Genomic DNA, 12,308 nt, shown 5'->3' with positions numbered 1-12,308 from the left:
GGCAGGAAGGTTCTAGAGGGAGGTGGTAGCTGATTGGCTACCTTCAGGAATTTGGTCCTTTTTACAAAAGGACACAGATAGGCTACTAAGGCAAGACCTTTAGGCCTACTTTTCTCTATGTATGTCTATAGGACATTACTTTTCTATTACCGGGGCTCCCATCTCGACGACGGGGAATGATTCAGGCATGTGAATCTATGAAAGACACCCATAATACTGGATAATTGTTCCCTCTATATGTGCCTCTATAGTACCCTCATGAGGGGGAGGTTTGATGTTGCTAACAGTACAAGGATGTAGAAGCATCAGATGGAGTAGTTTTTTAAATCTGTTTGAAGGAGGGGCGGTAAAAAAAACTACATGAAGCAGGCGTTTGTAGCGCGTCCCTAGATTTAGCTACTTTAATTTTCTTTTTCATCTTCTCTAATGCCTGGTCCACTTGATCCCTGCATGCCAAACCCACCAGCAATCACCTGTGACATAGATAGGTAAGTCAACACTCTAGCTAGCCTTACAGCTTCTACACTATACCACAGGTGAGGGCACAGCTGCATGAGCAATGTGCCCTACAGTGTTTGTGCCATTTACAGACCTTGTAAGTGCAGTCCAGCCATATAGTGTACATGGGTTGAGAGTTTGTCATTACGAACTACACAGCTCCTTGATGGCTTTAATGAATGCTAAGGAGCTTGATATCATACGTTTGATCTCCGACTGAGGCAGCACCAGTATTGATGATGTGCCTGGAAGACTTCGGATTGGTATCAGGTCTTCAAATAAATCTTAATAAAACACTGTTTCCGCTGGCTTGAATGGCCATATTCCACATGACCAATTGCAATACTTGGGCATCCGATCGGAATTAGAGGGATTTTGACATTTTTTGGCATTATGGTTACTAAGACAGCAGTGGAACACCTGCACCTTAATGAGGATCTTGTGGTGAGGGGACTTACTAAATCGATTAAGTTTGATTATAGAGAGGGCAAAGATAGTCTTCCCTTCCACGATGCTCATATTTAGTACAAAATACGCTCTCTCCCCTGCAGGAGTTCTTTTTTTGGACTCTAGATAGCCTCCTTATTTTATTTTTTATGGGCAGGGAAACTTAGTAAGGTTGCGCTCTGTCTTGAAAAGGGATATGGAGGATAGTCGCTTGGCTATCCCAGACAGTCGCCTATACTAGAATGCGTCACATCTCCAGCACGCTGCTTGCTGGCTCAAAAATGGGAACAATTGGGAAAAGCGACTCCCCCAAGGCATGGTAAAGGGGACGACGTTGTGACGCCTTTTGATGAGGTGGCCAAGCAGAGAGACCCGTACCCTATTAAATCTGTGGGAAAATGAAGTAAAAAATAAACTACTTCAAGCCCCTTTTGACAGGGAGTTACCCATGTGGGACTTGGAACCCTTCAGCTCTATTGACCGGGATATGTCAGTAGACAGATGGAGGGTGGGCGGGTGCGTTTGGCGGGGGATCTGTACCCAGGGGAAACATTCGTCACATTCCAAGAGGCACAAGATGCATTCAAAGTAGGGCAGGGACAATTCTTACAATTTGCTAAATTGCACAATAGGGTGAAGGAGCTCTGGAGTACATACACAGCAGCGCCACCACCTTCACACACACTTGATGAATTACTATGATGGGGAGAAGGAAGACATCTCATTCCCCTCTTCAACTGGGCACTCTGCCAGGACCAAATAAATAAAGATCATAATGCGATAGTCGCGTGGGAGACGGAATTAGGAGGGTCTCTGGAAGATACAGATTGGAATCATGCATGTTATTTAGTAAAAAGGTTGTCTTCCAATACGCGGTTTAAACAAATCCATTTACCCATTTACACAGTACTTACATTACACCAGCCAGGCTCTTTGGCATTGACCAAAGTAAAGGGCTATGTTGTCCACGCTGCAGGGAAGACGGGGCCACTGTCATACATCTAGCTTGGCACTGTGTACAGATCTATAAATTCGTGGAAATGGTGCTACCCCGTGTCTCTGAAATAATGGGCATAGTTGTCCCCTTCACCCCTAGTGCCGGTCTGTAGGGGGAGTGAGGGGTGAGAGGAAATCAACAGACTCAAGGGGCGCAGGACGGCAAACTCTTCCAGTTGGAAATGCTACTTGCGAAACTGAAGATAGCAATAGGATGGATGGGTTCAAGACTGCAAAGTATGATTTATGGGTAAAATGTGCTGGAATGGGGTACTGCCAAAGAACATTATATGACGCTCTCTCACACAGACGATCAAGTCGCTGAGGATTTGAAGCTATGGGGTGCTATGTTAAACACCTTTAATGAAAATGTTGCCGCGGATACAGATGGGGACCACCAGAGCTAAATGGGACATTGAACATCATCATATAAGCAAAAACGTAAGTTGTTGTGTGCCTCTGTTCGGAACAATATTACTATAAATTACATTATGTATTGACAGCAAGAAACATTATCTGGACGTACTGGTCGGTTGGTTGTGTACCTGCATACTTTGATTGCAACAATGGCCCTAGTTACCATGCACTTTATGTTGTATTGAAATTTATAAAAGGCAAAAATAAAGGTTTTTAAAAAAACAAATGCATTTTTAAGCGTTTGCATTCAAATGTGGGATTTAAAAAGGAATGATCTCATAAAAGGATTTCTTTTAAACATTATTTCTCAAATTTGAATTATTCAAATTTGAAAACATACGTTCAGAAAATAAGTTCTGGGTCCCCATGCATGATCACAAACAATGATTCTTTACCCACCAAGTAAACGGTCCTTCGCGTTGGTAACCCCATGCAGTTCCCAAAGTGCCCATAGAGGTCATGAAGAGGTCAATAAGCATGGGAATATTAAACTTAGTAGGCCTCACTAAATCCAAGTCGCTTTTTTTATAACTTGATTTAACCCAGTGTCTCCTTTCCTTCTACTCACATCAGATTGGAAGAGTACTCACCATCTCCTTGTGCTCCATGGGTAACGCTGGCCTGAGCCCAGGACTTTACCACGCCTGCTGCTGAAAGGGGGGGTGTCTGAAATAGGAAACACCACAAAGAAAAACTAAGGGAATAGCTCTGTACAATCCCAAAACTACACTACTGATGAATAACTGACTCTACAATGCTAACATAACCACAAAATGTACTTTTTTCCAAGAAAAGTATTACCTAGAATTTACAGGAGGAGTAGATTACAGCTCTTGGGTGTAAAATGGAACCACTATGGGACATCATTTTCTCACGGGGTGCCAACCTCAACAACATTTCAAATGCTGCTAAATGTAGAGTTTCAAGTATACTTGAACGTGCAATGAGGCAGTCATCCTTTTCCTCCACACACCCAAGCTAACCTTTACCAAATTCATGAAGAAGGTTGTCTTGTTAATTTTAGCACACAAACACAAATCTTGCCCTGCAGTTGTCAAAATATAATTTATAGGAAAATAGTGTCTGCTGCCCTCAAGACGGCGACTAAAGAGGATCTGAAATACAGTCATTGTCAAGAAGCTCCGACCAGAACCTTATGGAACCGGAGCCTCAGAGCACCTTATTATATGGGAAGCCTTGTCCTATTTTAGCTTTGCTACCACGTTAACGTGCAATGATTGATTCTCAGTAAAGGTCAAACAGGGCATCACAAGACATTAAAATAACACAATTAGAGGGAGTCTTCACTTCACTGCATCTTTTAATTTCCTCTTTCAAATGACAAATTAACACTTCTCCCTCCCCCCAACCATCAAACAGTTTCAGGATTTTGCTGATTTACTGTGCACAGACCTCTGGCGTTGTTGGGGGCCGTTTCGGCGGGTTTAAGGCAGGCGTCTGTGTAGCCGGCTGTGGCAGCGATTCCGGCGGCTGAACCGTCGATGCATCGGTACTATGAGGATGTGGAGATCGAAAAACAAGTTTACTTTATACTGCCATCGCATGGAGCAAAAAAGTTTTTAAAATAAATTCTCAAACAATTTATTTAAAATATTGATGCCAAATGCTCAGATGATAGTTTTTAAATATGTAATGTTAAGCGCAAAATGTATACCCATTTTATGCGTGGAACAGGCAATCAATCAACAAGATTTGTAAAGCGCGCTACTCACCCGCTAGTAGCGCGTGAGTAGAGTTGCTTCCTGAAAGAGAGATGGTCCTGGGTCAGCCGAAGGTGGGTGGGGAGGGAGTTCCATGTCTTGGCCGCCAGGTAGGAGAAGGATCTACCTCCGGCGGTGGCTCTGCGGATTCGTGGGACGGAGGCGAGGGCGAGGCTGGTGGATCGAAGCTGGCGGGTGGGTGTGTAGAATGTGAGGTGGCTGTTGAGGTATTTGGGGCCCCTGTCGTGGAAAGCCTTGTGTGCGTGGGTGAGGAGCCTGAATGTGATTCTCTTGCTGACCTTTCAGCCAGTGCAGGTCTCTCAGATGGGCAGAGATGTGGTCGTGGAGGGGGATGTCCAGGATGAGTCATGCAGAAGCGTTCTGTAAGCGCTGGAGTCTTTTCTGGAGTTTGGCTGTGGTTCCTGCGTAGAGGGTGTTCCCGTAGTCCAGTAGCTGGTGACGAGGGCCTGGGTGACCGTCTTCCTGGTTTCGGTGGGGATCCACCAGAAGATCTTACGGAGCATGCGCAGAGTGTTGAAACAGGAGGACGAGACGGCGTTGACTTATTTGGTCATCGTGAGCGAGGAGTCCAGGATGACGCCCAGGTTGCGTGCATGGTTTGTTGGCTTGGGGGTGGTGCCCAGGGCAGGGGGCCACCAGGAGTCGTCCCAGGCGGAGGGCGATGATCCCTGGATGAGGACTTCCGTCTTGTCTGAGTTCAGTTTCAGACGGCTGAGCTTCATCCATTCCGCGACATCTTTCATTCCTTCCTGGAGGCTGGTTCTGGCGGTGGTGGGAACGTTGGTGAGGGAGAGTATCAGCTGGGTGTCGTCAGCGTAGGAGATGATGTTGAGGTTGTGTTTGTTGGCGTGCGATGGCTGCAAGGGGGCTCATGTAGACGTTAAAGAGGGTGGGGCTGAGCGAAGATCCTTGCGGAACGCCGCAGGTGACTTCGGTTGCCGCGCAACGGAACGGGGGAGGCGGACTCTCTGGGTTCTTCCGGCGAGGAACGCGATGATCCACTCCAAGGCCATTCCTTGCATTCCGGTGTTGCTGAGGCGCTGTACTAGGGTGCGGTGGTATACGGTGTTGAAGGCTGCAGAGAGGTCTAGGAGGATGAGGGCGGCTGTTTCCCCTTTGTCGAGCAGGGACCTGATGTCGTCCGTAGCTGCGATGAGGGAGGTCTCGGTGCTGTGGTTTGCTCGGAAGCCGGACTGCGAGGGGTCGAGGGATCCGTTTGTCTCGAGGAAGGCGGAGAGTTGTTTGTTGACGGTCTTCTTGATGACTTTGGCAGGAAAAGGGAGGAGCGAGATGGGGCGGAAGTTCTTGAGGTCCGTGGGATCCGCAGTGGGTTTCTTCAGAAGGGCGCTGAGCTCGGCATGTTTCCAGCTCTCCGGGAAGGTGGCGGATGCGAAGGAGCAGTTAATGATGTCCCAGAGATGGGGTGCGATGATGGGGTCTGCTTTGTTGAAAATGTGGTGTGGACAGGGGTCGGTTGGGGAGCCGGAGTGGGTGGTGTTCATCATGCGAGTGGTGTTCATCATGCGGGTGGTGTCTTCGGTGCTGACCGGGGTCCAGGTACAGAGGGTGGTGGTGGGGGGCGCTGGTTCGGTGGTTGGGTGCATGGACTGTGCGCCGAAGCTGGTGTGTATGTCGGCGATCTTGCGGTGAAAGAACGAGGCGAGTGAGTCGCAGAGGTCTTGCGAGGGTGTGATGTCGTTTCCGGCGCTGGGGTTGGAGAACTCTTTAACGATGCTGAAGAGTTCCTTGCTGTTGTGGGTGTTGTTGCCAATCGTACTTTGAATATTGTCCTCTTGGTGGTGCGGATCAGCTGGTGTTTGCGGGTGCCGTTCTTGAGGGCTGTCATGTTTTCTGTTGTCTGGTCGCGGCGCCATGGTTTCGGCGCCATGGTTTCTCGAGGGTGCGGCAGGTTTTCTTGGAGTTTATGAACCATGAGGCCCTCTTGCTGCCGGGTCTGCTGGGAGGGTTGTTCAGCGGTGCGAGGTCATCGGTGCAGTTGGTGAGCCACTGAGTGAGGTTGCGGGCTGCTTCGTTGGGGTCCTTCGTGTTGGTGGGAGCGTTCTGGCTGAGGGAGTTGGTGAGCTGTTCTGTGGTGATCTTGCGCCAGCTTCTGCGGGGAACCTGTTGCGGGTGGTGGTAGGTCGTGGTTCTCTCAAAGTTGAAGTGGACGCAGCTGTGGTCTGTCCAGTGTAGTCCGGTGGCGTGGCTGAAGGAGATGTGCCTGCTGGAGGAGAAGATGGGGTCGAGCGTGTGGCCAGCATAGTGGGTGGGGGTGTTCACCAGTTGCTTGAGTCCGAGGTTGGCGAGGTTGTCCAGTAGGGCTGCGGTGTTGCTGTCATTGTTGTTCTCCAGGTGGAAGTTGAGGTCCCCTCGGAGGATGTAGTCTGAGGAGGTTAGGGCGTGCTGGCTGATGAAGTCTGCAATGGCTTCGCTGAATTGGGTGCGTGGTTCCGGGGGTCTGTAGATGAGTACCCCTGAAGATGGTCTGGGGGTCGATGTGTATCTGGAAGTGAAGGTGCTCGGCGGCGGTGAGGGTGTCGTCGGAGTTGGTCGTGATGCGGATGGTGTTTCTGTGGACGATGGCGATGCCTCCCCCGGTTTGGTTGATGCGGTCCCTTCGGGTGATCTTGTAGCCATCCGAGATAGCTATGGCGATGTCGGGGGCTGAGGAGGCATTCGTCCAGGTTTCTGTGAGGAAGGCGACGTCTGGAGATGTTGTGTCGAGGAGTTCCAGAGTTCGACGGCGTGTCTGTGGACGGAGCGGGTGTTGAGCATATTGCACTTGAGATGATTGTTGCTGGTGTCTGGCTTGGCGGGTGCGGTGCAGGTTAGGAGGCAGGTGAATTTGCAGGTTTGGCAGGTGAAAGGTCTGTGGGTGCGTTTCGGGATAGCTCGGTAGCAGGCGGGGTTCCAGCCGGCGTTGAGTGCGTGGATGGTGGCGGCGTCGTAGGTCCGTCGGGTTGGCTGGCATCGTCGAGGGCCAGGGGTTCTGGCGTTGGGCGCGGTCGGGCTTGCCTTCGGCGCGCCAGCGAAGCGCCCGCTGCATGGTCGCTGCGGGGTCTCCATAAGAGGGAGGGGGAGGAGGGGTCAGCTGGGAGGCGGGAAGGCAGGCGAGCCAATGGGCACGGGGGGCGGGGCTGCAGGGGGGTCAGCGGCGGGAAAAACGGGGGAGCAGCGGAGCGGGGTGAGGGGTTACAGGGGCTACAGGCACACAGGGGGTACAGAAAAAAAAGGCAGGGAGCAGGCACAGGCACACTGGCAAGGTGGGTGGATGAGGCAGCAACAGGCGGCAGGCAGGAGGGTCGAGGTCGCAGGCAGGCAGAGGTCGGTGGCAGGCTGAGGAGGCGCTGCAGCGGTGGAGAAGCGACCTACCCGGAGGGCAATGTGTTGTGTGGGCCAATAAATCACAAGCAAAGCCTTACAACAAATTGCCCTAAAATATCATTAAAATACAGCGGAGTAACAATAGAAAATAAATATATTTAAACTCTCACTGGAAAACTCTATTACCAGTATATCCCTGCCGTAATACCAGACTAATATTAGGAGAAATTCTAGTACATCTTTGGGAACGTGATAAAATGGCAGAAGTGTGTGCATTCTGGAAAATAAAAGAAACCCCAAAAGTGCTTTTTAGCCTTTAAGGCCAACAGAAATGTAAAGTTGGTATGTTAAATATAGCTTGTTTGTCTCGTGTTGCTTCCTTCGAATAAAGTACACTATGGGTTTAATTCTCTTAACAAAATACTTTCTTACCTCTTTTGGTCTTGTGATTCCTGTTTGCTTGCCCATCCTGTCCCGTCTTTTGGTACTAATGAAACGTTTGGATCATTCCCTTTGTTCTCCGCTTTTAAACTTGGAAGGTTTGCAGGGGGTGGCATGCGACGAACGATAGCAACTTTACCAAGACTTTGCAAGCCATGACGAGGGGCAACTGCAAAAACAGGAGAATAGCATGACTCAAATTTTCGGGCAGGACTGCAGAACAACATTTTAAGCTACTCAGGTGCTCAGAGAAGTATTAGTGTGGGTAGTATACATTATCCCATTCATGCAACACACTCTTTGAAGGAGTAGGATTACCCCTTAAAGGCAATCTTTGGGAGGGTACAGCAGTGAGACCTTCTGGCCCAATGCCAAATACGTTACACCCCACACATTTATCTCACCGATTCACGAACAGATGCTTGATCAAACACTGAACTCTTTCCCATCCCTAAAGTTGTAAAGTAAACAATAAAAGGCTCTCGGTTTGCATGAAGAGCATGTCTCTGGATCCTGGGGGAATTCCTGTACCTTCTCACCCAAGTATCTCAAGTTACGGTGGTCAGGGCACTGATCTTGTCCCGTTTGGACTATGTTAAGGTTTTGTTCAGAATCTTCCTGACTTAGTACAGAATTTTCAAGTGATACAGAACATGGCAGTACGCCTCCTCTTTATACTGCCTAGATATGCTTCGCCGGGAGCCATGAGAAGCTCCACTGTCTACCGGTGCGCAGGTGCATAATGTTTAAAACCTTCCACCAGCCCACCAATCTCTGTACAACAAGGGTCCCTCTAACTTAAATGACCGGATTAATGAGTACAGTCCAGGAAGACCTCTACGCTATAGCATTGCTGGCTTGTTAACAATCACCCCGCTTCCAAAAGCAGCGAAGAGGGGGGGCCCTCTTTCAAGCTCAGAGCAGCATGCATGTGGAACCAGATGCCTAAACGAATGAGATTAATCTCTGAAGATGCACCCTTCAAGAAGGCTCTGAGGACGTATCTCTTTAAACTTTAAGGTTTCTTGGACACCTACGGGGACTTGGACCTCTGACTGTACTCCTATGCTGAGCATCAGGACACTGAGTAGCTGCGCGCTATATAAAAGATACTAGCTCATTCAAGGATATCAAGCACCTGGTACTGCCGGAGGTCTTCAGTGCATGTCGGTTTAATCAGCAACGGGTTGTACCTAAAGACCTGTAAACTGATGCAAATCAAATTGGACCCCTACATGTAAAGGTGCAAAGGAAAATAAAACAAAAAGTTAAATCTTTGGGATTACAAAACAAATAATCAGGTTGGCAGAGTCCCTCCTCAAACATATTGCACCCTGAAAATCTTGAACGAGCTGCATTGTGACTGGTTTGCCTTTGCGAACAGAATATTTAACAGGGGTTGCATTTACCTGTCAGCTTGTGCCGAAGTACTAGCAAAAAAAACTTTTCATAGCGATGGCGAGAAATTATATCTTTTTGACAGAAAGCAGTTAAGGGATAGACTAAGAAAGAAAAATGTTCTTTTTTTTTTAAATAGGAAAATGCAATTTGACCTACAAATGTAACGAATAGTTTCTTACCTGTCGGTGTTGTTTTGCAGCTTGAAGATCTTACTGGATTCACTATGCTGTGCATTATTCCGCCGTCTAGTGGTTGGGTCCAGAATCGTAGTTTTTTTTAATTTTCTTTCGTAGCCCAGGTTGGTGTCTATGTCCCACCTTTTGGTGTCCTTCCTGTGACGTTGGCACGCTTCCTGCGGAAGTTCCCACCTTTGGGTTCTTTTTTTCTCTTGTTTTCGTGTCATTGTTATTCATCCTTTTCAAATAATTTCAGGTTCTTTTTTCTTTTTCAAGGGACTCCTGATTTGTCTCTTTTAAAGAGTTTGACTGTATATTGTCTTTCTATCTTCAAGCTGCAAAACAACACTGACAGGTAAGAAACTATTCGTTTTGCAGCGTGAATCTTTCTAGATTTACTGTGCTGTGCATAGACTTTGTAGCGGTTTGTTATGTTTGTGGCGGCTGGGTGGAAGATGAGCGTTGGTTGTTGAATATATGTTGAAGCACTCTGTCCTACTTGTGCTTCCTTGTTCATTTGTACATCCACGCAGTAGTGCTTAGTGAACGTGTGCACTGAAGCCCATGTTGCGGCCAGGAAATATGTCTTGAATCGGTGTGTTAGCCAGGAAAGACTATTGTTGCTCCCTTTTTCCTAGTAGAGTGGGCTTGTTCCCTTAGTAGTTCTTGCCCTGCCTGTTTGTGGCAGAATTGTATAGTTTGTGCGATCCATCGTGCGATGGTGCCCTTTGTTACTGGTCTTCCCAGAAAACTGCTTGCGAAGGACACAAAGAACTGCTTTGTTTTCCTGTGCTCTTTAGTTCTTTCAATGTAATGCATTACTGCCCTTCTAGCGTCCAGAGTGTGCAGTGCCCTCTCTGCGCTTGTGGATGGTTTCTGAAAGAAGCTTGGTATCTGTATTGTTTGATTCGTGTGAAACCTGGGCACCACCTTTGGCATAAAGTGTGGGTCCATTCTCATTACCACCCTGTCATTGTGTATTTTAATGTAGGGTTCTTGTAGTGTTAGAGCTTGCAGCTCGCTTACCCTGCGTAGCAAGGTGATTGCCACTAGAAAGGCAGTCTTCATTGCGAGCATTTGTAGTGAGGCTTTATGGATATTTTTATTTTTATTTTATTTAGAATGTTTTATATAACGCGGACCAGATCCCAACGGATATCAGATCGCTTTACAGCAATAGGGAAAGGTAACAATCAGATTTCATAAGTTCTGTGGAGACTAAATTAAGGTTCCATGCCGGTGGCAGCATCCTCTTTCGTGGGGCGATCCTTTTAGCCCCTTCCAGGAATCTCTTTACCACTTGTGATGTAAAGAAGTTCTTTCTCGTCTCTCCTTTTGTGTAGGCTACTATCGCTGCTAGGTGTACTCTCAGTGAGGTAGAGCTTAGGTTCACTTTTAGCAGGTGTGTAAAATATTTTAGCACGGTTGATTCCTTGGTCATTTTCTTGTGTAGCTTTTTCCTGATGCACCATTGTGTGAATCGTTTAAATTTTGCCACATAGCACCTCCGTGTGGTAGGTCTCCTTACCTCCCGTAGCACCCGCAGTGTGCTCTCTGGGAGTTCCAGGTGTGCAAACTCAACTTCTTCAGGAGCCATGCCGCTAGGCAGAGGCTCTCTGGCTCTGGGTGAAGTACCCCCCCACTTTGCATGGTGAGCAAGTCTTTTCTTTTTGCGAACTTGTGCGGGGGTCCCTGCGCCATCTCCACCATCTCCACTATCTGTGAGGATCAGGACTGCCTGGCCCAATGTGGTGCCACCAGAATCAGTCTCATGTTGCTGGTTCTGCATTTGCTGAGTACCCTGTGCATCAGTGGTGTCGGGGAAAAGAGTAGGCAAAGGTTTTCGACCAGATTATCCATAGGGCATTCCCCTGGAACTGTTCCCCTGGTTGCGAAGTATTGGCATTTCGCAAGCTGGTGTGTTGCAAAAAAAGACTATTTTTGGTGTCCCCCTCTTCTTGAATATGTTTTGCGCTTCCTGTGCATTGAGCTCCCACTCGTGGGATGCTAATGTCTGTCTGCCTAGCCTGTCTGCCTTCACGTTGTCCTTTCCTGGTAGTTGTATAGCCAGGAGGTCTATTACTAGTGGGATGGCCCATCTCCATATCGCCTGGGCTACGTTGGAGAGTGCAACTGATTGTGTTCCTCCCTGTTTGTTGATGTAGAACATTGTTGTCGGTTTGTATCAATACTCTCTGCTTGTACAGTTGTTTCTGGAAGGCTTTTAGGGCAAGGAACACAGGGCCATATGTAACAAAAAGTCATTTTGCTATTCTCAAATAGCGATTTTTTGCGAATCGCTATTTGAGAATCGCAAAATGCTATGTATGTAGGATTTGCAATAAATTCTGTGAATCCTACATATTCCTTAATTGCGAATCGCAAATTGCGATTCGCAATTAAGGAGTACCTCCCCATTCATTCCTCTGGGCCTAGGAATGAATGGGGAGACATTCTCAATTAGCAATTAGCAAACAGAAAATTGAGAATGCCTTTTCAAGGGTGCAGGGGTGTCAAAAGGGCACACAGTGCTTCACATTGCACTTTGAAAAATGCAAAAAGTGCATTTTTCAAAGAAATCACAAATTAGCACCAACTTGAAGTTGGTGGTAATTTGCGATTCCTTAAGGCCAAATTGCACTTTTTTGGTGCTTCTTACATTGCATTTAAGGAATCGCAAAATTTGCGATTCCTTAAATGCAATAGCAAAATAAGGAATCGCAAATTTTGTGATTCCTTATTTTGCCTTAATACATACCATTTGGCAAAATTGCATTCGCAAACGCCGAAATTCTGCGAATTTCGGCGTTTGCAAATGCAATTTTGCTTGATACATATGGCCCACGGTCTTTAGTTCTCGATAGTT

At 47.6% G+C, this 12,308-nt stretch overlaps 1 protein-coding gene across 13 annotated transcripts in view; it reads right to left on the bottom strand.

Annotated features, from left to right (window-relative positions):
• PRRC2A (proline rich coiled-coil 2A) overlaps positions 1 to 12,308 on the bottom strand; it is a 1,857,131-nt gene that overhangs the window by 1,660,385 nt on the left and 184,438 nt on the right. For all 13 annotated transcript variants that reach the window (XM_078645954.1, XM_078645958.1, XM_078645955.1 and 10 more), the window contains exons 3-5: positions 7,857 to 8,034; positions 3,772 to 3,871; positions 2,949 to 3,024 (exon numbers count right to left, since the gene is read on the bottom strand). In XM_078645954.1, coding sequence (XP_078502080.1) covers positions 2,949 to 3,024; positions 3,772 to 3,871; positions 7,857 to 8,034 — 354 coding nt within the window. The remainder of the gene's footprint in view (positions 1 to 2,948; positions 3,025 to 3,771; positions 3,872 to 7,856; positions 8,035 to 12,308) is intronic.

Source organism: Lissotriton helveticus, chromosome 5_1 (genome assembly GCF_964261635.1).
Source record: "Lissotriton helveticus chromosome 5_1, aLisHel1.1, whole genome shotgun sequence".
In the NCBI taxonomy this organism is placed as follows: Eukaryota; Metazoa; Chordata; class Amphibia; order Caudata; family Salamandridae; genus Lissotriton; species Lissotriton helveticus.
Note: the sequence above shows the minus strand (reverse complement) of the source record. Positions and strands in the feature narration are given on the sequence as shown.